Here is a 22,832-nt window from a genome sequence, read left to right on the forward strand (position 1 = left end):
CGGGGTGGCGGCGCCGGGGTGTCTCTCACCTCTTCTATGGGGGATTGTAAAGTTGCAGCATCCTCTTCTGTCAGAATATGGTATTACATCACAGGCAACATGAGGAGGAGGAGGCCTTAGATCCCTGTTCTTATCCCAGTCACTAAAGTATAATGTAATAATAATTTGATATTTTTAATTTGCCTTAAAATTAGAATTTTGTAACACTGGTTTAATTATCCAACTAGCTTCTTCACCTCCTGTCATCCTCTCGCTGTTACTGTCACTGCACAGAATCAAACCGCCGAACAGTTCTTAGCGTTTGTTTTTACCCGCCTGTGCTGCCAGAGGGGTGGGGGGTGTTCACCTTCACATCTTGCTGACCCCACCTGTCTGACACATTTCATTTTCACTCAGATTTCCATACTGCGCTCTGGAGCATGTTGTGCTGTCTGTGCACATCACTCAGTCTGTGGTGTGTGTGTGTGTGTGACCAGTGGCTTCTGTCTCATCGTCTGTTAACAAGCAGCTTTGTTCTTCTGCCTGCCCCCTCTTCTTCTCCTCTTCCCTCTTCCCCTTCCTCCTCCTCCTCTTTGTCCTCTTCCTCTTTTTCTTCTTCCTCCTCCTTGTCTTCATCTTCCTCTTTCTTTTACTCCTGCTTCTTCTCACTCCTCCTCTTCTTCTTCTTATTCCTCCTCCTCCTCTTCTTCTTCCCCTTACTCCTCTTCCTCCCCTCCTTCTTCCTCTTCTTCTTCATCTTCTTATCCTTCTTCAGTATGTTTTTATCTTTTAATTCACTGTCACACAGTCGTGGTAGTGTAGACTTTGAACACAGTGTATTACTTGATATTTTACATGTGAGTAAATGAACTAAATTCGTTGTTTTCGCTCACTTCTTTCCCCTCTTCTGTCTCCCTCCTGCAGATTATCCTGAAATAAGCGTCAGGATGGGAATGGAGTGTCACAAAGCTGCACTAGGAAACCCAAAACAGCCCCAGTGTAAATACTACCTGACCTCTCCCATAGAGGTCCAGCAACCTGCATGCTAAGAGTGTAACACTTCAATTTAACCATACGAACTGCAGTGCCGGTGAAACACACACAGAAAAAAGATATATACTGTATGTATTGCTAGAAAAAAAACTATTAACATGAAAAAGTCAAAAATATTCTTATGTATTATAGCAGACACACTATAGAGGTCATTTTAACAAATGTTCTCCCAAAGTACCGTCGACCCCCCTCTCTTTCATATTTATTCTAAAAACCTCTGCACAACAACGTTCACCCCCTTTGGTTAGTAAAAGAATCAAGATGCTTGATTTGCACTGTATGAAAAAACAGGAAGAGTCACAGGAAACCCGTGCACAGCCACACCGACGCACTCGGCGAGGGGTTTTCAAAAGTCTTGCGGTCTTTGCTTTTTTCTCGCCATGAAGATGAATGTCCCTGGGGGCAGACAGGCTCGTGTGTCCTCAACATGTGACTGTCCCCTGCGAGGGTCCCTCCGCAGCCCTCACCCGCCCCAGAAGCTGTTACGATGCCATGATGAAGCTCATCCTCCCCGCCTTGCCCCTCCCCTTTCGCCAACTTCTCATCCCAGGAAACCATCTTGCCAAAGTCGCGGCTCGGGAGAGGTCGATGGAATCACCGCCGCCCGAATAAAAAAAGAGCCACACTAGCACCCAGACAAATTCTTCTCTTTTGTTTTCTTTTGCCATAGCGAGAAGCTGCTTGGAACGCGCCCTTTATTTGTTTCGACGCTGGGTTCGGCTCTTTGTCGAGGAGGAGCAGTGGGGTAGATTGTGCACGGATTTTTGCATGCAGTCAGGAACAGGGGAAGACAGTGCCCAGTGTTGACAGAAGATAGTTGTGGCCATTACTGAAAAGCCTAAAGGCTCGGGTCTGTGCCAAGGGCTTAACAAAGCTTGATGGTTCGTCCCAGACATACCAAGCCTTGTGTGTGTGTGTGTGTGTGTGTGTGTATATGTGTGTGTTTCGTATCTGGAGACTGATGGTCTGCCGGCAGACTGGGACTTGAGGCGAGGTCTAGCAGGTGACGACAACACCAGGCCTGGTAGAGAGTCTTTTCGAGGGGTGGGTGAAGGATTTAAGTGCTAAGACTAAACAAAAAACGGTGCATTTGACGACGCTCGTCAAGAAAAAAAAACAAAAACAAAAAAAGATGACTTGAACTTCGACTGGAGGGCTATCTGTGACCGTCGGTTGTCCTGTCCAACCCTACTATCACCGATAATCCTGTTCCATTTTAGAAAACTCGTAGAAGTGCCTAAAAAATGCTCATCGACTCAACAACACGTGCATCCGGAGTGTATCACTAAAAGTCACAGACGCAAACACACACCGTCAGAACATGGACCTTTTTTTTTTCCCGGGGAAATAACATCACACTTTCTCAGTTCCCGGAGGCGGTCTCCGCTTCGTCGACATCACAAGTGACTTAACGAAGTGACGAAAACAAAAAGAAGTTGAAGAAACGACAAATCAAAACATAGCTTTGTAGAATGTTTGGTGACTTTCATGGTGTACCATTGTTTCTTACCATGGTTTGAGTAGTTTACATGAGGAACGTGAGTGAGAAAAAAAAAACATGTATTGTAAACTGTGTAATGTATGTAAGGTGTCTCTTATTTTGAGAGTTTATATTCATAGTTTTAGAAATATATTCAAAGTTATTTAAAATTTTGTGTTGTGTCTCCTATCGAGGTATGTTACGACCCCCCCCATAAACCCCCACCACCACCTCCACCCCCCAGAACAATCACGTTTAGATCATAAAGTGTTATTTTATTATTTGAGACCCTCTTTAGCCTGTTCGAACTCATTATACTAAATTTTATTCTCCTTTTTCTTTTTCAAAAAAAATCTGATGTAATTTCATGGTGCTTGATTAACATTGACAATCCACAATCAGACCTTTTCGGAAACGCCTCACTCGAGTTTCCGCATTTTCACATCGACTCGTCTCCACGTGAATTTCTTTTTTGTTTTGATTCGTGTGTAATATCCGTGGCAGGTGGTGAAAGCTTCTATTTTGTTGTAATTTATCTTGTGTTACTCTTGGTCAAATTTTAGTTGGAAAAAAAGAAATGTTGTAAACTATTCTATTTTGAGATGAATGTAATTTATTGAGCTGTGCTACGTCACTGCACGGTTGGTCATTTCAAGGTCTAACCTGTCAGGTCAGCGAATGAGAAGTCGGGGGGCGGGGCGGCGTTTAAAAAAGTCGACCCGCCAATAGAAAGCTACTGGATCTCTCTTGCCTTGTCATTGATAAAAAAATTAAAAAATCACGGTGTCGCAGTAATGAGCATAGTTATAGACTCGTCTGTGTTGTTGGAAAAAAAAAATGTTTATTGTATAGATGACATTTTACCAAAAAAAAAAGAGAATAAAATTTCAAAAAAGATGTACTTTTCACTCTAGTATAATAGTATTTCATAACAATATTAAGTTGTTGCTGTGGCAACCAAATGTTGCAATTACTAAAGTTCGGTATTTTTGTAAATGACATTGTTAAGTTTCTTCTTTTTTTTTTCTTTTTTTTTGCTAGAACACTGTACACACGGTAGATTGTAAAGAAGATACGAACATTTCTTATTCTTCACTGAGATTACGACAATGACCTAATATTTTCATTAGCGAATAACAGCCTCTGTAGTGCTGTGACCGTAACACTTAAATAGATTAAAAGTCATCAATGTTACATAGATTATATATATAAATATATATATATATAAGAACTAAATAATCTATAAATTAATAAGTTGAGATGTACAGCTCCTCCCCTGACAAAGGACCTTGAGGTTCCACTCTGAGACATTTTATTCGAGGCGTATGTATCACTAGAGTTAAGGATTGCACTTTTCATAATGTTTAAAGATGTGATCTGTTTTTTTTTTTGTTTGTTTCCTCTGCTACTACAACAAATCTGTTTATCAATCAAAAGCAGATAACACACGGTGAATAACTTTAATTCAACATGTTGCATGGGAAAAACAATCTTTTTTTTCTTTTCTTACTAAATGATACTGAATGTTACTAGTGAAAAAAAACACACGTCTGTACACAACACGTCCTCAATTGGTTACCCACGATGCCCCTGTGTATGGAATCTTCTTGAGACGTGATGTTTTTAGAAATGTGTCGGCGGTGATTGACTGATGATGGTTTTAAAACAAAAAAAGAAGAAAAGAACATGTAAGCACTTTCTGAGCAGTTGGCCAACTGAGCAGACTCAGCTTATCCAAACACTTTGCCTTATCTTGAGTCCATCGTGCTTGAAGGTTTTCTGTTTTTAAAAGCTCTTAATGAAATTTATTCAAAGAGACGTGAAGGCGTCTCTCTCCCCGAATCCCTCCTCGATTTAATTCCGAACCTTTATATCAAAATTTTTTAAGTTGGCCAAAAGACGGCGACTGCAGCAGAGTGAACAGTCTCCTGAACGTTACCTCCGGTCTCCCAAAAATCTGTAGTGACATCTTTTTATTTTTGTCCCATTGCCTCACAATGGAACAGTTTGGATTTGTAACTCACAGCTTTAGCCAGCAGAGGGCACTACAGTGGAGACTGCAGGTGACGGGCGGTGACTGCCTGTGCCATCGATGTTGCAGTGCAGCCAAGATAAATTGACCCTCATCGGATTTATAGTTTCAATGTAATCGTTTCTTAATGTATTCTTTTGCATATATTTTGTGCTATTTTATGTTTCTATAGTCCAATGTTCCTTTGGTTCCAGCGAGATAGTGTAAAATCTATTGGAAGACAGAAATAAAGAAAATCAAAGGATTTCTGGGTCTGTTCTTTATTTAAAATGTTACATCATCTACATGTAAAACATGCATTGTGTTTATTCAAAGATCTCATCCACCTTCACATTTTAGAAATGGCACATGTTTGTTTTTAGGTGCTTTACAAACCAACTTTTAGTGGTTTTGGAGTTTGAAAAAAGGTCAACAGGAAATATTTTAGTTTTATAGATAGATAAACAGATAGACTGATAGACAGACAGACTGATAGATAGATAGACAGACAGATAGACTGATAGATAGATAAACAGATAGACTGATAGATAGATAGACTGATAGACAGACAGACTGATAGATAGATAGACAGACAGACAGATAGACTGATAGATAGATAAACAGATAGACTGATAGATAGATAGATTGATAGACAGATAGATTGATAGATAGATAAACAGATAGACTGATAGACTGATAAACAGATAGACGGATAGATAGATAGATAAACAGATAGACAGATAGATAGATAAACAGATAGACTGATAGATAGACTGATAAACAGATAGACGGATAGATAGATAGATAGATAAAGAGATAGAAAGACTGATAGATAGACAGACAGATAGATAGACTCATAGATAGACTCATAGATAGACAGACGGACAGACTGATAGATGGATAAACAGATAGCCTGATAGATAGATAAACAGATAGACGGATAGATAGATAGATTGATAGACAGATAGATGGATAAACAGATAGACTGATAGATAGATAAACAGATAGACGGATAGATAGATAGATTGATAGATAGATAGATAGATAAACAGATAGACTGATAGATAGATAAACAGATAGACGGATAGATAGATAAACAGATAGACTGATAGATAGATAAACAGATAGATAGATAGATAGATAAACAGATAGACTGATAGATAGATAAACAGATAGATAGATGGATAGATAGACAGATAGATGGATAGAGGTCACTCATGCTAAGACCCATTTAAAGGGGAGCCCCCTGACTCACTAATACGTGCTGAGACTCCTCATGACCTTGCTGATGGGCGAGTGCAGGAGACTCATCTCTCACCTGGAATGGGCGCTTGACCTAGTTTCCACGGCAACTGCAGAGACCTTCCTGGAGAGAACGATGACATCATCACATGTCTCAGCGCACGGCCCAATGAACAGCAGCATGAGTGTGCACCAGAGTGACACAGACCTCCAGCAGCCAGACGATTCCTGTCCATCAGACGTTAGGACAGAAACAGAGTTTTTGACTAAACTAGATAGATGGATAGATGGATAAATAGATAGATTGATTCAGTGGGGGGTGTACAGGGACATTAAAACCAACAGACAAAATAAAAAGAAAACAATTTTCAAGCAAAATAAAAGAGATTGAATAGAATTGTAGTATAACAGGTGAAATATAAGAGGTTTAAAATGATAAATCTGCAGGAAATGCTTTGAATAATAATAAAGAAGGAGGAAGTGTTTCCAACACTTAAACTTTCTGTGGCCAATAACGGTCACACTGTAATACTTCAAACTGTAAATATCTATTTTTCATATTGTACAATCATTTTCCTGTTTTATGCTCAAACACACCGCAGCAAATTCCATGATTGTGCATCCACCCCTGCCCACCCTCTGCTGTGTGTGTGTGTGTGTGTGTGTGTGTGTGTGTGTGTGTGTGTGTGTGTGTGTGTGTGTGTGTGTGTGTGTGTGTGTGTGCGTGGCACTGATCACCTCCCATACCGTCCAGGAAATAGACGGATCCGGGGGATGCAGCAGTTCCAGAGGCGTGGATTCCCACTGTTGTCTCCTCCAGGACGAAGCCGGCTCTTGCAGCAGAGAAATGCGGCGCTAGCCCGCTGTCCGGCCGGCACAGCAAAAGATGCGCCGTCCGGTGGTTTCTAATAATAGCCGATCTTATTTGTACCACGCCTTATTGCATTATGGATGCCTGTGGAATGGTGTCCCTTCGAGGTAGCGTGGGAACATCTCAGTGAGTCTGTCTCGGCTCATCACCCACCGGAGGATCCACCGCGCCTAGCCCGAGTCCAGGCTCCTGTGCGCGGGGATGCGTCTCTTCTAGCCGCCGCTGACGCCTTGGTTCCCCCTGCACATGCCGGAGCGCGATGCGGGAGTATAAGGTGGTGGTGCTGGGCAGCGGCGGCGTGGGCAAGTCCGCCCTCACCGTGCAGTTCGTCACCGGGACATTCATCGAGAAGTACGACCCCACCATCGAGGATTTCTACAGAAAGGAGATCGAGGTGGACTCCTCCCCGTCCGTGCTAGAGATCCTGGACACGGCCGGCACCGAGCAGTTCGCCTCCATGAGGGACCTCTACATCAGGAACGGCCAGGGCTTCATCCTGGTCTACAGCCTGGTCAACCAGCAAAGTTTCCAGGACATCAAGCCCATGAGAGACCAGATCATCCGGGTGAAGAGGTGAGATACTGTCCTCTTTACTGTCTAGTCTAATATAAATACTCTCAAAGACAAAGGGTGATGGGAAATGTTTTAGGCCCCTTAGCTACTTCCTGGCTCCCACAAGATGGTTTTGAAAAAGTTACAATCATAATATTTGAATCGAATCCTTACATCACATTATTTTTTATATTTGTATACGATATTTTAATGTATTTAGAAATGAAACAGTGAAATGAAGCTGTTGAGCCATTTGTAATCTTGCTGTAGTTCCCCCTGGAACCTCCCGAGAGCCCCTAAAAGTGAACCCCTACTTGGAAAGCACCAAAAACATGGATGGATGGACGGATGGACAGACAGACAGACAGACAGACAGACAGATAGACAGACAGATGGATGGATGGATAGAAAAAACCTACTTCTTCTTTTTAACTCGAGTGATCTCAAACCGCCCCCCCCTCTTCCTCTCCTCTTCCCTCTCCTTCGTGAGAATCTGCGACCGGCTCATATGTTCCTCATAAGAGCCCATCTGCGGCTCACCTGTCACACATCAACCCTCTGAACTCCAGCTGGGTTTGATATTCTCGCTCACATGACTAACTCTGGCTCCGATCAGCGCCGTCCATTACTCAACAAACCCACTGAGCTCATCTCAGGACAGAGACAGGCAGAGTGGAAGAAGAGCTTTTATAGATGTGTGTATATATGCATGATTATATATCACAGGTTGCAGGAGGAGAGTTTTTTTTATATAATTAGGTCACATGAGCAACAATGGCAGAAGAGTATTAGCTTTAGAAATCACTTGAGTTGAAGCCTTTGTGTCTGTGATTTATGATACAGTTACAATCCTAGATTTCAGCTTTACTTTGTATTTTAAAGTTGAAAAAATGCCCCTACATCAGGACGTCCTGGGCCTGGTCCACTTGGCTCGAGACGTCGCTGCTCATGAATGTCAACGATCAAAATAAAAGCCTCAAATGATTAGAAATACAATACAAAAACATTCAATTTAAGTATCAGAGAGTCCAGTAGCCCGTTACATTGATCGGTATTCATCTGAGTTTGTTTCTTCATGAGCAGGATTACACAAACACTACCCGACCCTCTTCCTTGAATATTTGCGGTGTGGGTGGAGCCTGACTTAAGGAAAAACTCGACAAATTTTGGTGGTACAATGGAGGACTTCCTGTTTGACCCCAAACCCACTGGACCTGGAGTATTTTCTCACAACAAAGCGACTGAAGTTCATGACGTCTCCTCTGAGAAAATTGAAAGACCAATTCAATTTTAGTACTCGTGGGGAGAAGGTGTAATCTGATCCGAGTCAGTACTTGTGGATTTCTCCTCCCTCAGTCGCCTCCTTTTCATCAGTCACATGTTTTCTGAACATCACTCAAGGCCGTGACACATTTATTTACCTCGCTGCATATTGTCTTACAATAATTTATGATTTGATGTTTAGAGTTTGGTGCAGTGCTTTTCCAGCCGCGTCCTCGGGAGTGAGGCGAACGCTCCTGTGTGGCTCAGACGTCACAGGCTGAGTGGAAGCAGCAGAGCGTCACGGCCGTCGAGCCGCAGCAGGGACGGATGCATGAGGGAACTCCTTTGAAATGAATAATATAATGATGGGATAAAACTGCTCTGTCGCCGCCACCCAGAGCAGCTTCCTACACTGCACCAGCCGCCACTGTCCTCAAGTGTGTGTGTGTAAATAATTCATACTTTTATTTCACACTGCTCTGCGTTGGAAGCAGGGATTGTCTCTCTACATGCAAACCTGTGAATAAATAAATTCTCTTGAACATTTCACAGTGACCGAAAAATATATTATCATTTTAAGATTTGTGATTAATTACTGACTACAGAAAACTCACAGGTAATAATTTTTTATAAACGACTTATAATTGTTGCTAAGCAAAAAAAAAAAAAAGTAATACAGCTAATAATCCATATATACAATGAACCTGTGCCACGAGTGTAGTGTATGTACGTGTTAAGGATTGCAAAACAGGCTCATCTGGTCAGTTAAACACACTGACTCAATCCTCTTGATGCCCATTGTTAATAAAAACACCTCCTGGTTGCCATTAGCTGTCTTCAGGAGATCGGCCTCCTCCCAAACTTCTTGCTGATCCAGCAGCAGGAACCACAAAGAGATACAACATGTGCCCACTCACAGGAACTTAATGAGAGTTGTGTTGGGTTGGAAGCCAAGAAGACATCAGGCCTCCATTATAGGGAGCCATATAAACCAGAATGCTTATGCACGGCTCTTTGTGGGGGGGTGGGAAGCATGAGAAAGAAGTGAGACCCTATATGTTATTGTGCTGTGTGTGGTGCAGGTGGCTCCGAGCCACGGCCTCTTGCTGAGACAGGCTGTTCTTGCCTTGCACGAGTCCACATATCACTGTCGACTTGATTTGTGAAAGTGCAGCGAGAAGCAGGAAAGACTATTTGAGGAAGTGGTTTGAATTCATGCACCAATTAGCCGTCTTACTGACAGATGACAAGTTTGATGCTCCCACTATCCAGAAATGAAGCGAAAGCGCCACCATCCTCCTCTGTGCAGTAGTGATTGAGGGGCGGACCCTCAGTCGCATGTTCCTGCCGATAAACATGCTCGACCCGATCTTGAGTCAGTATCAACTGTCAATCATGATGTTAAACCGCAGACGTGTATTTTGAGTTTTGTCCATGTCCCATCAATTACCATGGTGGAGACGGGATGTATGACCTCTACTGCAGCGACTCGTCTTTACAAGGAATCAATCTTCTCTTCTAACCGTCTGCAACAAAGGACTAAGTGTATTTCCCGATGCTTTTACTGCCTCTGGGTTTGTTGTGTACTATTAGCTGTTAGGTTGAGTGGAAGCCTGATACTTCCATTTCAAAGTGTAAGCATCGGATGTTTTGGTCTTGTTGCTTTCTGCTGCCATTATCTTTTTTGTGTTTGTCACCGAAGAGCAATGAATCCTGGGATATGTTGGCCTGAGAAGGATCCGCCCATCATACATTCTACTGTGATGAAATGTGTGCTTTTTGTTATATAGGTATATAATTAGTGTATACTTGTGCTAAAATACTACACAAAAAACTCATATTACTCCACAGACCCCCTTGCTATCAGTGCAGACAACATCTGGGTGTCGCCCAGTGATCTCCTCTCTTGCATGTTAGGAGGAGGAGGAGGAGGAAGCACGTTTCCACGCTGCACTGATGCTGTGTCTAATAGCAGGGGGTGACCATCACGCACCGCTGAGTGGGAGCAAGGGTGGTGCGATGAAAACTACGTTTCCCAGGGGCCACTTTGGTGTATAGGTACAAAGCAACCTCCCAACCTCAGGCTTTTAGCCTTCGCCATCGGGGGGGAAGGGAGAGAGTTGTTGAAAACATGAGGGTAGAAGAGCCACCAGCAAAGTGCTCATTGTTGGTGTGTAAAGTGCTGGGACTTAACATATTTACTGCGCTAAGTGTTCTCACCATACGACGCCATTTATCACGACTCGTAGGCGTTAGCAGATATCTGGAAACACATCTGTGCATTGGTCCAAACCAATCTAAGAGTAATATTACTTTCCCAGGTTGTTTTATAAAACCAAAAACATAAATATCTCACAACAAAAAACTAAAATATTAGAAAAGTCAGAAAAAAAGCTTAATTTGTGCTGCAAAAATATTCGTTTTGTTTCCCTTAAAACTTCACAAACAGAATTGTGTGTTGACCACCCTCAGGAAAAAATTGCTTTGCTTTGATCTGACAATCTGGGACTTCCCACATTCAGATGATAATCAGCTTTAGATTCCAGATCCCAGCGGAACATTTAAAGTGCGACAACATCAGTTCGAGAGGTATTTTTGGTTGAACAGGAAGTCGACGGGGGGGTGAACGTGGATGTGTTTTCTACACGGCTGTACATCAGCTCGCACATTGAGGTCATTGTAGCCTGGTCTCAGATCGCATTTTCTCCAATGTTTCCTATGATAAAGGAGATAAGTTAGGAAGCATTGAAGCTCCTTTCCTTATTCCCACAGCTCTTATTGTGTCAAACTGACTTTGTGAACGAGCCTAGGTTTGTTTTGATTGTCAGACCCCTAGTGGCTGAAGTTACATATTATGTCGTTTTTTATTTCTCACTTGTTTCTCACTTGAATTGTTTCCTTTGTTTAACTCCTCAGAACAGCAGGAAAACTAATGAGCCCCCTATACGTCACTATCCAGTGTTTACATCTGAAGTAAAGGAAATATAGAGGCGCTGAGGCTGCACCATTAAAGATGGAAATGAAGCTTGGGGTTTTGTCATAAAAAAAAAAAAAGACTCTGAAGACCTTCTCCATCTGCTGTGCAGGCCCTCTCTTTGTCTGTTTATCACAGGAATGTTTGTTATGTTGTTTTCTTCCTGTCTTCTCCGTGCGGCCCTGTACGCCACAGCGCCTCGGAAACATTCGAAAATCTTTGTTCTCCTGCAGTACAACACCCTTTGGGAGTTGACACAGTGTAGGCGCTACAGTGTATAGGTTCTGTGATTCCTCTGTCCCGGTCGTGCACAAGCAGACTCGAGCGTGAAGCTGTGTCACACGTTGTAGCAGCTCCAGCTATTAATTAACAGCAGATGCAGGGAGAGGAAAGAGGGGGCCGCAGGGCTGCAGGGGCTTCGCGCTGACTGTTCTTTTTGTAATTTGTAAAGTGTGTTTCTCGTTGCTGTGGGCCTCGTGAAAACAGGTAAGAGAAGTCGCTGTAGCATTTTAGCACAGCAGGTAGCATTAATACGGCTGTCGTGCCCCGAGGATAAGTGGAAAATGTTGCGTTGTAAACACTGATGCTCTGTGTTAGTGTGTGTGGGAGGGTTTGTGTGTGTTTGCCTTTTACCCAACAGCTGGAATAACACCCTGCAGAGCGGAGACAAATGACAGCAACGGGTTGTTGTGTGTTTTAAAGGTCAAATGACGCAAAAGTTATTCAAGATTCCACATAAATTGTGAGGAGGCTGGATGTGGACCTGCGTGTGGCTTTTCGCTACAGATCTGAGCCTTGGACTTGGCATGTATTTAACGTGTACTTTGACAATTTAGTTTGGTCCCATCCACTAACATGGAGGAGGCAGGATTTATGTCTTCACTTTCAGGGGCTGTCATGTCGTCCGTCTTTATACACGATAGATATGCAGCAGGTGGGTCCTGTAGCCGAACACATGGGCTGCATCACTTTCATTCTCTCGGTATCATTCTATTCTTTTTTGACAACACCTCAGACTCCCCACAGATTTTTTTTAATATCCATATCTCTGTATAATTTCATAAGCCGTCATCCACCTGCTGTTTCCTGTTCCATAAATCTAACGCCACTTCTCTCCAGCCACATTTTGCAAACCAAAAAAATCTGCATATTCATGCAGCCGCTTGTTTCAGCCAACTATCCAAACACGCTCCAAGTGTGCTAGTAATTCCCAGAATGCACGGCTGCCAGCTCTGGTGCAGGACCAGTAACAAGTTGTGTTTATGGTTTTCTCCTGCTTTGTGTTTGTACAGCATGTGTGGTAAATACAGCACAGGCAGAGCATAAACACCAGTTAAAGACATGGATGCTTTTTACGGAGATGCAAGTATTCACCATTTATTTGAAGTAAAAGTACTCCAGTGAAAACATACTCCACTACAAGAAATATCTGGTATTATTATAAACATAAAGCAACGTTAACATTAATATGTGGGTTCATTTTTCGGTAATTAAATTAGTGTTTAACAGAAGCTCACTTCTTCTTTCCATTTCCAGGTTTCTTTTAATTTTTACTTTCCATGATATTGTGATTAGTGCAGCTTTAAAGTTTCAAAATAAAAGCATTAATTATAGAGACTAACATGTGTCCGTGCTCTAGAATCAGCTTCTTTGCATCGGGGTATGGGAACAGTGTTTGAATGTTGTAGCCTGGTGAGATGAAGCCAATCCTGCTGACTTCATGTTCTGTTGAGAAGTTTAATATAAAGATACATCACGATGGAGTAAAAATAAATATATATAAATAAATATAATACTTATATTTTATTATCCTGGTAAAAGAAAAACGTGGCACTGTAACACATCACTGTTTAACCTCTGACTTGACTGACGTGTTACTCAATAACACATGATATCAGCCTGTGAATCCCTGTGGGGCAACTTTTCCTCATGCTGCGTGGAGCAGTGTCACTTTCTCCTCATCTATCGGGGAGGGGGGGGCTCGTATTTTGATGCTCCCACCAACGCCACCCCCCCCGGAGACGCTGGCCCTCCCTGTGTCTTTGTAGTTATATATAGAGTTTCTCCTGTGAGGCTGTCAGGTTGCATTTGTCTGCGCGGCGCTCTCCTCGTTCACACTTCACACCCTCCACACTCCAGCTTCTCCGAACGCGAGATGCTCGTCCTGCCGAGGTCAGCTTCTGATGGCCGCGGGGGGGGTGGGATGTCAAGCTGCAGGGAAGCCGATAGCATTTGAGCCTTTGTGAGCTATTTTCTCTTCTCGCCTGTTTGCCCACCACCACATTTTCAATCATTTGCACTTTTTGAGAAGTTCTCTGGTGAATTTCTCCGGAGGGGGTCAGAGGTCAAGGACTCGCTCAAGGACACTTCAGCAGGTGCTTCTGTGTCCTTCACGCCGCTCCCTCTAGCTTGGCAGAGATCCTCGCCATGCCTCAGTTCTTCCCCCGGCTCAGTAGAGTGGCAGCAGAGGCCACCAATTTGTAGATAAGAGCCCATTTCTCAATAGCACCAGCAGATCAATAAGTCAGGCTCGGAAAGCACTTATGAATGACTGATGGTTGGAGGCTATTAGGAGGGGGAGTGCGTCATTACCTGAAGTGAGAATATCTTCCCTCTGTAAACTGATGTTATTTAATACGAGAAAATATAAAAGTATATCAAAGATAAATATTCTCTTCCAGCTAAAACTGTGCAACATAAGTCGGCCTAATCTTGCAAAACAAATCCAAACATTTAAATATCACTGAGGTGCAGCACGTACAGATCTCACATTTGAGCAGGTTTTTGGTTCTCACCCGGTAAATATGCGCATCCCAAAACTTCCCTTACAAATCCGTGTACCGTACAAAACACGGAACACCTCACTACTTAATCTGTGTTTTGAGTGAAACCGCCCTTCAAGTATCTTTGCTCCTCAAAACTCTGTTTCTACTCATCCACTGACACATTAGCCGAATCTAAATATGAAGAAGAAAATAGTTGTTTCCGAGGCCGACCTTCACCTCCTCCCTGCACATTAGCTTTATTCAATTATTCAATAACCTGTTCCATTACTCTCCCGCAGCCTGGTTTCCTCGTATTGATGGCTCATGAGGAAGAGGACTGGGATCGCCTGCCGCACGCTGGGGGGGAGAAAGCTTTCTGATCCGCTAAGATGCAAAGATGGAAAAGACGCAAAGTGGAGAGCTAATGATTTTAAACACGAATTGTAAGCTGGTAAATGCACAGCTCGTGTGCTACGTGGAAGTTTAATGTATTCAGGAATAAATAGAGCATTGAAACGAGCCAGTTTTCTTGCGATGACAGTTTTCTAATCGGACCTCCTGCTGATATTAGACACCCGGGCAGGGATGGAGGCCTCCTGGGAAGCTGGAGCTGAATGTAGCGGCTCCATTGTGCATTGTTCCGATCGCTTATTGTTTCAGCATCTAACAAATACAGTATGTAGGCCAGTAACACACACACACGCATTGTTACTGAGTGTTTCCCTCTTTCAGTATCAGGAAGTTCCTGTCGTTGTCGTTAAATGGGGTCTCCTCTTGACCTGATGTCTTCTGTCATTTCCAGGTACCAGCAGGTGCCCGTGGTGCTCGTGGGCAACAAGGTGGACCTGGAGGACGAGCGGGAAGTGTCCCCCAGCGAGGGCCAGGCGCTCGCCGAGGACTGGGGCTGCCCGTTCATGGAGACGTCGGCCAAGAGCAAGACCATGGTGGACGAGCTGTTCGCCGAGATCGTCAGGCAGATGGACTTCTGCCCCCTGCCGGACCGGAGGGAGGCGTGCTGCCCCGCCTGCAGTGTGCAGTAGCGGGGACGGATGGGAGGAGAGCAGCAGTTAGGATGAAGTCTTCGTTAGCTAGACTGAAGATGGAGGGGGGGGGGGGGTTCAAAAGCAAACATCTGCTCTTGCTTTCACTTATTTTGAAGTTCAGGCCTTTGAGTTGGAAACGTAGGAAATCATGTAGCAGAAATAGACTAATTCAATTTCAACTTTTCATTCCTGCTCATAACACAGGGCGGATTTCCCCACTTGACCTCCCACGTCCATCACCGTCCTCCCTGATTTTACAAGGTTGAATTTTCTGGGTTTCCCAAAAGCAGCACGGTGCCAAAACCATCTTAAGAGCCATTGATAAAGCGGATCGCAGCGCTCAAAGCTTTTTGGGAAACCAGCCATAGGTCTGAGCAGGTTTTATCGGCAACTGTTTTTTCGTCTGCTTGTGTTTTTCTTTATTGCACTTTGGAGACTTGACGGTGCAAGAACAATCACCGAGTATCTGAGGGGATGTCACCACTGTGAGGGAGTCGTGCAGCGGGCCCGCCTGATGACGAATGAATGAACAGATGAACGAATGTCTAAAAAAAAGAAAAAGGAAACAGCACCTTTGGGGGAAAGATCCCAAACGTCGACTTACTCTGGAGGATGTGTGCATGGAGTCGTACTGTCACGCTGACATCGAGTACAATCAATCTCACCCAAAGAGACGGCGATCGATCAATCGAGCGATCAGTCGGTCATCGGACGGTTGTCTTTACACTTTACAGACGATACAAATGCCTTGTTTCATTGTGTGGAGTGAACATCGGTGTCAGTGTGTAGTTCATTTATCTTAAATCACGTCAGAAATGTCTGTGGGTCAATGTCAGAAACACTTATTTTCAACAAAAATAAACCTTTATGCACAAATTTGTCGTGTTGGTTTGTTGCAGAGGAGTCGTTGAATGTCTCCGTCTCTCTGGCTGCGCCTCGTCCTCGAGGTGATTTATGATGTTTTGCTCCTGCGGCTGGGTGCCTCCCAGGCCCCCGGCGTCGTGACGCTCCTGCTGTTGGTGACGACACTTTGCTGCTGATTCTGGTCCCGAAAAATCCAAACGAGCATTCGTCAACTTCCACGTGCCGTTCTGCAGCCCATTAGAGTGAGGACACGTGTGAGTCCAGAGCCAAGAGCTTGACTTTGATATTTGATATTTGATTACATTATATTATATTGTGTATTATTATGTCATGAGGGAAACTATAATGTTTGTGTCTCTATCCAGACTTCAGTTTCCTTTATAAAATTATATTAAATAATAAATAAAGTCAACTGCAGTTCATTTTCACAGAATTATTATAAGATGTAAATAATAATGAAAACAATTATTATGTTTATAATTAGCAAACACCATTATTATATTATATTATATTATATTACTTTATGTCTGTCTTGAGAGAAAAAATGATGTTAATATAATTAGTGCAGTTACATTTTCTCAAACGTAATTTAAATCAGTACCAACAGCGACGCCTGCTGTCCTAAATCACAGCTGCAGTTCATTTTCCAAGTATTATTTCGAAGTATAAGAAAGGTAATTATTACATTATATTATATGAATGCGATATTACGAATATTATTACTAATATTATGTAGTCGTAAGAAAGCTGTATTAATACAGATAATGTATTTGATTCAGAGTACAATCATTACTGCAGTTTCCTTCATATGAACCTAATAGAAAAAATACAAACAGCGACACCTGCTGTCATAAATCACAGCTGCAGTTCATATTCAAAGTATTATTTCGAAGTATTATAATGTATAAGAAAGGTAATTATTAAATTATATTATATAAATATCATATTCATATTATATCAATAATATTACGTAGTCGTAAGAAAGCTGTATTAATACAGATAATGTATTTTAATGAGTACAATCATTACTGCAGTTTCCTTTATGAACCTAATGAAAAAGTACAAACAGCGACGCCTGCTGTCATAAACTACAACTGCAGTCTATTTCCTCCGTCAGTCGGAACCTTTCGAAACCTCAGAGCTTAGTTCCTCCCCGGACCTAAACACAGGACGCACACAGAGCAGGCATGGCGTCCTTCAGTCTCTGACTGTCTTTCATCTGTCTGCTGCAGCTTCTCTTTCCGCTTCGGCTCGTTTGTTTTACACGAAGCCGAAGAAATATTTGACAACATGGCGACGAGGACCGTGAGACAACTGCTTCTTCACCGTAAGTAGCCGCTGGTTTAACGGTGACAGGGCAGCGTTAGCATGGGAGCTAGCAGGGACGGAGCGTCATGTTGCACCAGTGTGGATAGAAATACACACAACAGACAGAGAACAGACAGAGAACAGACACACAACAGACATCACACAGACAACAGACACACACACAACAGACACACAACAGACCACACGGACAGTACTTGAAGTTGGCTGTGTAAGTAATCAAGATATACTTCTGTTTTAGCTGCTTCCTAATTACTTATATATTATTCTAACAAGTATTTTTTATATATTTTCACCCTTGATACTCTCTAAATTAAATATTGTTCAACTGTTTGGAAAATTTTTAAATGTCCAACTTCCGCTTGACTACCTGCACATTTACCTGCAGGACCTCCAATCAATCAATCAATCAATCAATCAATCAATTAACCAATTAACCAATTAACCAAGAACAGAAAAGCTATGACAAGAAATAAAAGCCTTCGTTGTATTTTCTTTAACATACTGATAATAAATACTTTGTATGTACTTTATATGAAATTCAAAACACTGACGCAATAACACACTGTCTGTAATCCACACTGACATCCAGGCTGAGTTGCATTAACTTTTGTCTTCGGTCAGTTTATAAAGCTGTGAGTGCACTTTGTCTTTTCCCGGCTTTGTGTGATGTTTTTGTTTGTTGGTGGTAAAAAGACACATTCAGAGGAAGTTAGAGGAATGATACCAATCCACTAATATGGGTCTAAATCCTGAAACATTTGCGCCTACCCCTCCCTCAATGTAACACCTGCACAGATTCATTACAGATCATAGTCTTGAACCCAGATAACCCTGTTGACATTGACGTGGTGTGATTGGTTATTACATAGAAAAGTGTCCAATAATATGATTTAATTTAAATGTAAAACTATCTTTAAATCTCAACCTCTCTCTGTCTCTCTCTCTCTCTCTCTCTCTCTCTCTCTCTCTCTCTCTCTGTTTGTTTTCGAAGGCTATGCATCCACAGCAGCAGCCGTGCGTCCACCGGCTGCCGAGCTCCGCAGCCAGCGCAGCGCCGTGTTCTCCAGAGAGCAGACCCGGCAGCGAGCTCTTTACCCGCGCATCGCGAAGATAGAGGTGTCCATGCGCGGCCCGGGGCTGGAGGGTACGCTGCTCGTCATGAACAGAGGGATCTCCACGCCGCTGAGCTGTGCCAGACGTAAGAGATAAACCTTCTCTTCGATCTGTGAACTGCTTCAGCTCTGTATTCATGGATTGCTTGTGTTTTGCTACATGTGTAATTCTAAATACTTGTTTTCTCATTTAACTCCTGTTTCCCTCAGACTTGACAGAGCATCATGTGACTAACTCAGCTCTGGCCCTCGTCGATGGGGAGCCCTGGCCGCTCCACCAGCCCCTCATCCGCTCGTGCTCACTCACCCTGCTCTCATTTAGGGACAGTGACCCAACTCTGGTCAACCAGGTACTTTTACACCAAGAAAACCATTTTAGTAAATAGATTCTCTGATTCTTAATTTCTAATAAGTGAGGACAAAGCTGAGCCTGATTTAGATCATTAATTAAGCCGCAGCTGTTTGTGCTTGTGACATTTGTGGTGTGTCATTCATTTTTCAGACTTTCCTCCCCAAAGTGAAGTCAAGGAACTTCACAGGTTCCAGGGGGAAATAAGAGAATGTTGGCAAATGTTATTTTATTTATTTCTGTCTGTTTTTAGATTGTTGACCATTTCTAACTTAGAAGCTGTTATTGAAAGTAATAAACTCATCTGACTTGAAGTCTTGAGGTGATGAGAGATGAGATACATTTCCATGGAAACTTTTTTAAATGTCCATTTTCTTTAGCATAAATGTCAACAAATATAAATATATCTAAAAATTCCTAAAGCCTCTTCTTGCTTAATCTGGACCAAAATTCCGTCCCGTTCTTGCCGGCTTCTCTTAATGCATGTGTTCTTCCTCTCGGTTAAATGTACATCGCTTCTTACCAAACTCCAGTTAACAGTGTCTATGATCTGTTTTACCTTTTCAATCATCTTAATCTTATCACGTGAAGATCAAATGTCTTCGGTCTTGTCCTTCCAGGCCTACTGGCGCTCCTGTGCTGCCATGTTGGGTCAGGTGCTGGAGACTGCCTTTAAGGACAACTACACTGTGACGCTGCTCAGCACGCCGGAGGTGCCAGGTAGAGGAGCTCCTCTTCCTCTTCCTCTCAGTCAAACGCATCAGAGCAGTAGAATTAGTTTTTGGTTGATGTTTTTACCTGATTTGTGTCGACGTCCTGTGTTTCCCCACAGTCACTTCAGGAGCCTTCTGCTGTGACGTGGCCCTCGACCCTCAACTGGATTCATGGACTCCCTCAGAGGTGTGTGTGTGTGTGTGTGTGTGTGTGTGTAATGTTTCTTCTCATGGTCTGTAGTTGGGTAATAATCTAAGCTACTTTATGAGACCGTACTGGAGTAAGACGATGGCAAACAATGTCAAGACAAAGAAACTCTCACAGTTAATGTTTGGCCTAAATAAAAAAATAAAGTAAAAGTTCCTCCTGTGAACCACATCTGGTGCATTTCCCTCCGTCCTTTTCTCTCCAGGAGACGTTGCGCTCCCTGACCCGCGGGGCCCAGCAGCTGATCCACCAGGACCTGCCTTGGGAGCCTCTGGAGGTGGTGCCATCTGTGGCGCTGGAGGTCTTCTCACACAGCAGGTACATTGACTACCGATCGTAATAGTTTACCTCTGATGCTCCTACTATACATGGTCTCTGTCAGCGACCACAGCGTTGAACTTGAATTCTTTGTGCCCAGAGTTAAACAGGAGGAGGTGGAGGAGAAAGCAGCACAAAATCCCAAAGGCACAGTGATGCTCTACAGGTGAAGTAACAAACACATAACACGCTAATATTCTTAATATAGTGTCACTACCTTGTATAGTCATGTGTATCTAAAGAAGTGAACATCTTTTATGTAGATGTGGTGACCATGTGATGTTGAGTGGGGGCCCTCTAGTGGCCAGGACAGGCATGTGTTCCCAGTACGAGGTGACGGCTCTCCACAGCCTGGGACCGGGGCCCTGGGGCCTCCACCGTCGGGCCCAGGGCCTCTCTTTGCCTCTGCAGCTGCAGGTAGGGACGCCTGTGAAATATGATGATGTAACACACTGATAACTATTTTGTACACCTACATATGAGACAGTTTGTTTTTGCATTTTAATACACTTATGCTTTATTTTTAATTTCTTCATATTTTATTCACTGCATCCTTTTCTGTCCTCTCAATAAACCCAGTAAGGCCCCAGAAATATCTAAAAAGAGTTAGATTTAAAGGTGAATTTATGTTTGGAACTTTAGTCAAGTTCCAGTACCACCAAGAAAAAAAGTGTTTATTTTAAACAAAGTGATTATTTAGTTGTCTGCGATGGTTTTCCATATTAGTAAAATGTATTTTAGCATTGATTGTATCATGACAGTTAATGGCTCTCCTATAATTGCTCCGAAGGGTGAGGTGCAGTGTTAGTACTTTATTGTTGCGTTCACTTGTCTCCAAGTCACGTTTTCTCTCTCTCTCTCTGTCGTTGCAGGCTCACCACACAGTCTGGAGGAAACTGAGGCAGAGAGCAGAGAAACTGGTAAGAAGGGTTAGGGTTAGGGTAACCCAGCAAATATCTGTTTTCTACCCGACGCACTCGCTCCCCAGCAGTGGCGAGACGAGGGCTGTTGCTGTGGTGTTGTCTGGATACTCGTCCAAATTACTGTTCTACATTCAGCCAGCCTGCTCCCTGCGCTGCAGCCGTCACTCCCGATTTCGCAAAGCAGCCAGAGGTTGAGATTCAACGCGGCTATTTTTACTGCTTTTCATTTATATTTTGGCAAAGAGACAAGGGGAGGAGATGTGGTGCGTGCTTCAGGAAAAACCAGGTCTCATCCTCCCCATGAAGGACAAACCATTTTCTGATCCAAACATCAGAGACACAAACTCGAGATCCAAAGAAGAAGTATTTTTAAATCTGTGCAGGTTCAAGATGTTTTAGATCCTGACATTGAGATTGATGCTACGTTGAATCTGCGTCTGAGCAAGTTTGACTCTGAAGCATAAATTCTCCATATTCAAACTAGGCTGTGGGTTAATTTTGGACTGAGCCATCTAGGCGAAATATATTTTGCTGCAGCCTTTTTCTGGCATTCTCTGCGCATCACTGATTGCGTAATATGAAAAAAAAAAACATGTACTCATTAATAGACACGCTTGATTTGGCAACTGATGACACACCGCGCTCTGTGGCCTACATTTCATTTGCAGATATTCGGTTATTCGGGGAATTGAAATAGCGCTTTATTAAAGACAAAGTCTGAGCGTCAGAGTTGAACATTCAAAGTGAAACATTTGACGTCTTTCTGGTGTTTTTTCCAAGCACTGGATTAGCATGCAGAGCTGCTGCACGGGCAGGACATCGGTTTTACCATCTGAGAGGACACTTCCATATTATCACCTGACGCAGTGATGTTTGTTGTGTGGCGCGAGGTGCAGAGGACAGTCGTGTCGTCCTCTTTGTCCCTTGTGTTTACAGAGACGCTTATCAGTAAAGTGAAACAGAGATAGAGCCCATTTGAAGGGCATTGAAACATCAGTGTTTTCAGTATGTGGAGCAAACTAATGCACATACTTTCCCTCAGCAGCTCATACATCACCACATGACTGTTTTAACCAGTCATGTGGTGATTATAAACCCACAGGACGCTTGTTTGTCTTCGTATTTTTAATGTTTGCAGGTAAAAACAAACAGCATCAAGCAAACCAAGGAAACAGGCTCCAAGGACACAGTGTTATGTTAAAATGGTAAAAGGTTTGTTATGTGTCATCGCACAGAACTCACCACTTGCGTGTTTATAAAAGCAGCGAGGCGTGGGCGGGCACGTTTTGCAGCCGGCTGCAGGCAGTAGGGAGGTATGTCCCCCGTCCGCCTCCAGCTGGCGCTCAAACACGGCCGCCCACACTGCAAACAGATTCTCCCAAATTTTCTCTGTGGGGGGGGGGGCATCATGCCCCGACAACCTCTCAGTGGAAGTGTCCTTTACAAGATTGTTTCTAAGCCTTTTCTGCTTTATCGAATGTTCCCCAAAGACAGGAAACAGCTTCAAGAGACAACGTACTAATATTAAAGTGGACATTTTCTTATTTTGCACAGGTGGAGGTGCCGAGACCTGAAGAAGTGACTCCACCCTCGCTCCCTGACTCCGACAAGCCAGTGACGACCTCTGTGTAACCTTCCACACACGCATCAACACTTTGACATGTGGCCCATTGTATTATTTTGTTCAATAAATGTGTAAAACAAAGATGTAACAAAACACATCCACTCATCTCTTTTTTACGGAAACCGTCGTAAAATTGAGGGAATTGTGTGTTTGTGAAAA

At 43.1% G+C, this 22,832-nt stretch overlaps 3 protein-coding genes and 1 long non-coding RNA gene across 28 annotated transcripts in view; 3 read left to right on the forward strand and 1 right to left on the reverse strand.

Moving 5' to 3' along the window:
- Nucleotides 1-4,788, forward strand: part of mbnl2 (muscleblind-like splicing regulator 2) — a 49,284-nt gene extending 44,496 nt beyond the window's left edge. For all 25 annotated transcript variants that reach the window (XM_069521490.1, XM_069521496.1, XM_069521494.1 and 22 more), the window contains one exon: nt 904-4,788. In XM_069521490.1, the coding sequence (XP_069377591.1) occupies nt 904-1,028 (125 nt within the window). In that variant the 3' untranslated portion in view covers nt 1,029-4,788. The remainder of the gene's footprint in view (nt 1-903) is intronic.
- On the reverse strand, nt 3,522-6,637 carry LOC138407104 (uncharacterized). The gene is made up of 2 exons (XR_011240545.1): nt 6,513-6,637; nt 3,522-5,993 (listed from the first exon to the last, which is right to left on the reverse strand). It is a non-coding gene; the product is annotated as an uncharacterized lncRNA (long non-coding RNA).
- On the forward strand, nt 6,523-16,109 carry LOC109645265 (ras-related protein Rap-2a-like). Its single transcript, XM_069521523.1, has 2 exons — nt 6,523-7,209; nt 14,993-16,109. Exons 1-2 carry the CDS (start codon nt 6,896-6,898, stop codon nt 15,228-15,230), a joined length of 552 nt encoding a protein of 183 aa, XP_069377624.1. The 5' UTR covers nt 6,523-6,895; the 3' UTR covers nt 15,231-16,109.
- A 1,123-nt stretch (nt 16,110-17,232) lies between these two features.
- Nucleotides 17,233-22,766, forward strand: mrpl39 (mitochondrial ribosomal protein L39). The gene is made up of 10 exons (XM_069521515.1): nt 17,233-17,424; nt 18,418-18,624; nt 18,749-18,888; nt 19,508-19,607; nt 19,720-19,787; nt 20,014-20,126; nt 20,227-20,292; nt 20,390-20,543; nt 20,999-21,046; nt 22,604-22,766. Exons 1-10 carry the CDS (start codon nt 17,388-17,390, stop codon nt 22,679-22,681), a joined length of 1,011 nt encoding a protein of 336 aa, XP_069377616.1. The 5' UTR covers nt 17,233-17,387; the 3' UTR covers nt 22,682-22,766.
- Nucleotides 22,767-22,832: the final 66 nt, after the last annotated feature.

The sequence above is a fragment of the Paralichthys olivaceus genome, chromosome 24 (genome assembly GCF_024713975.1).
Source record: "Paralichthys olivaceus isolate ysfri-2021 chromosome 24, ASM2471397v2, whole genome shotgun sequence".
NCBI classification, from domain to species: domain Eukaryota; kingdom Metazoa; phylum Chordata; class Actinopteri; order Pleuronectiformes; family Paralichthyidae; genus Paralichthys; species Paralichthys olivaceus.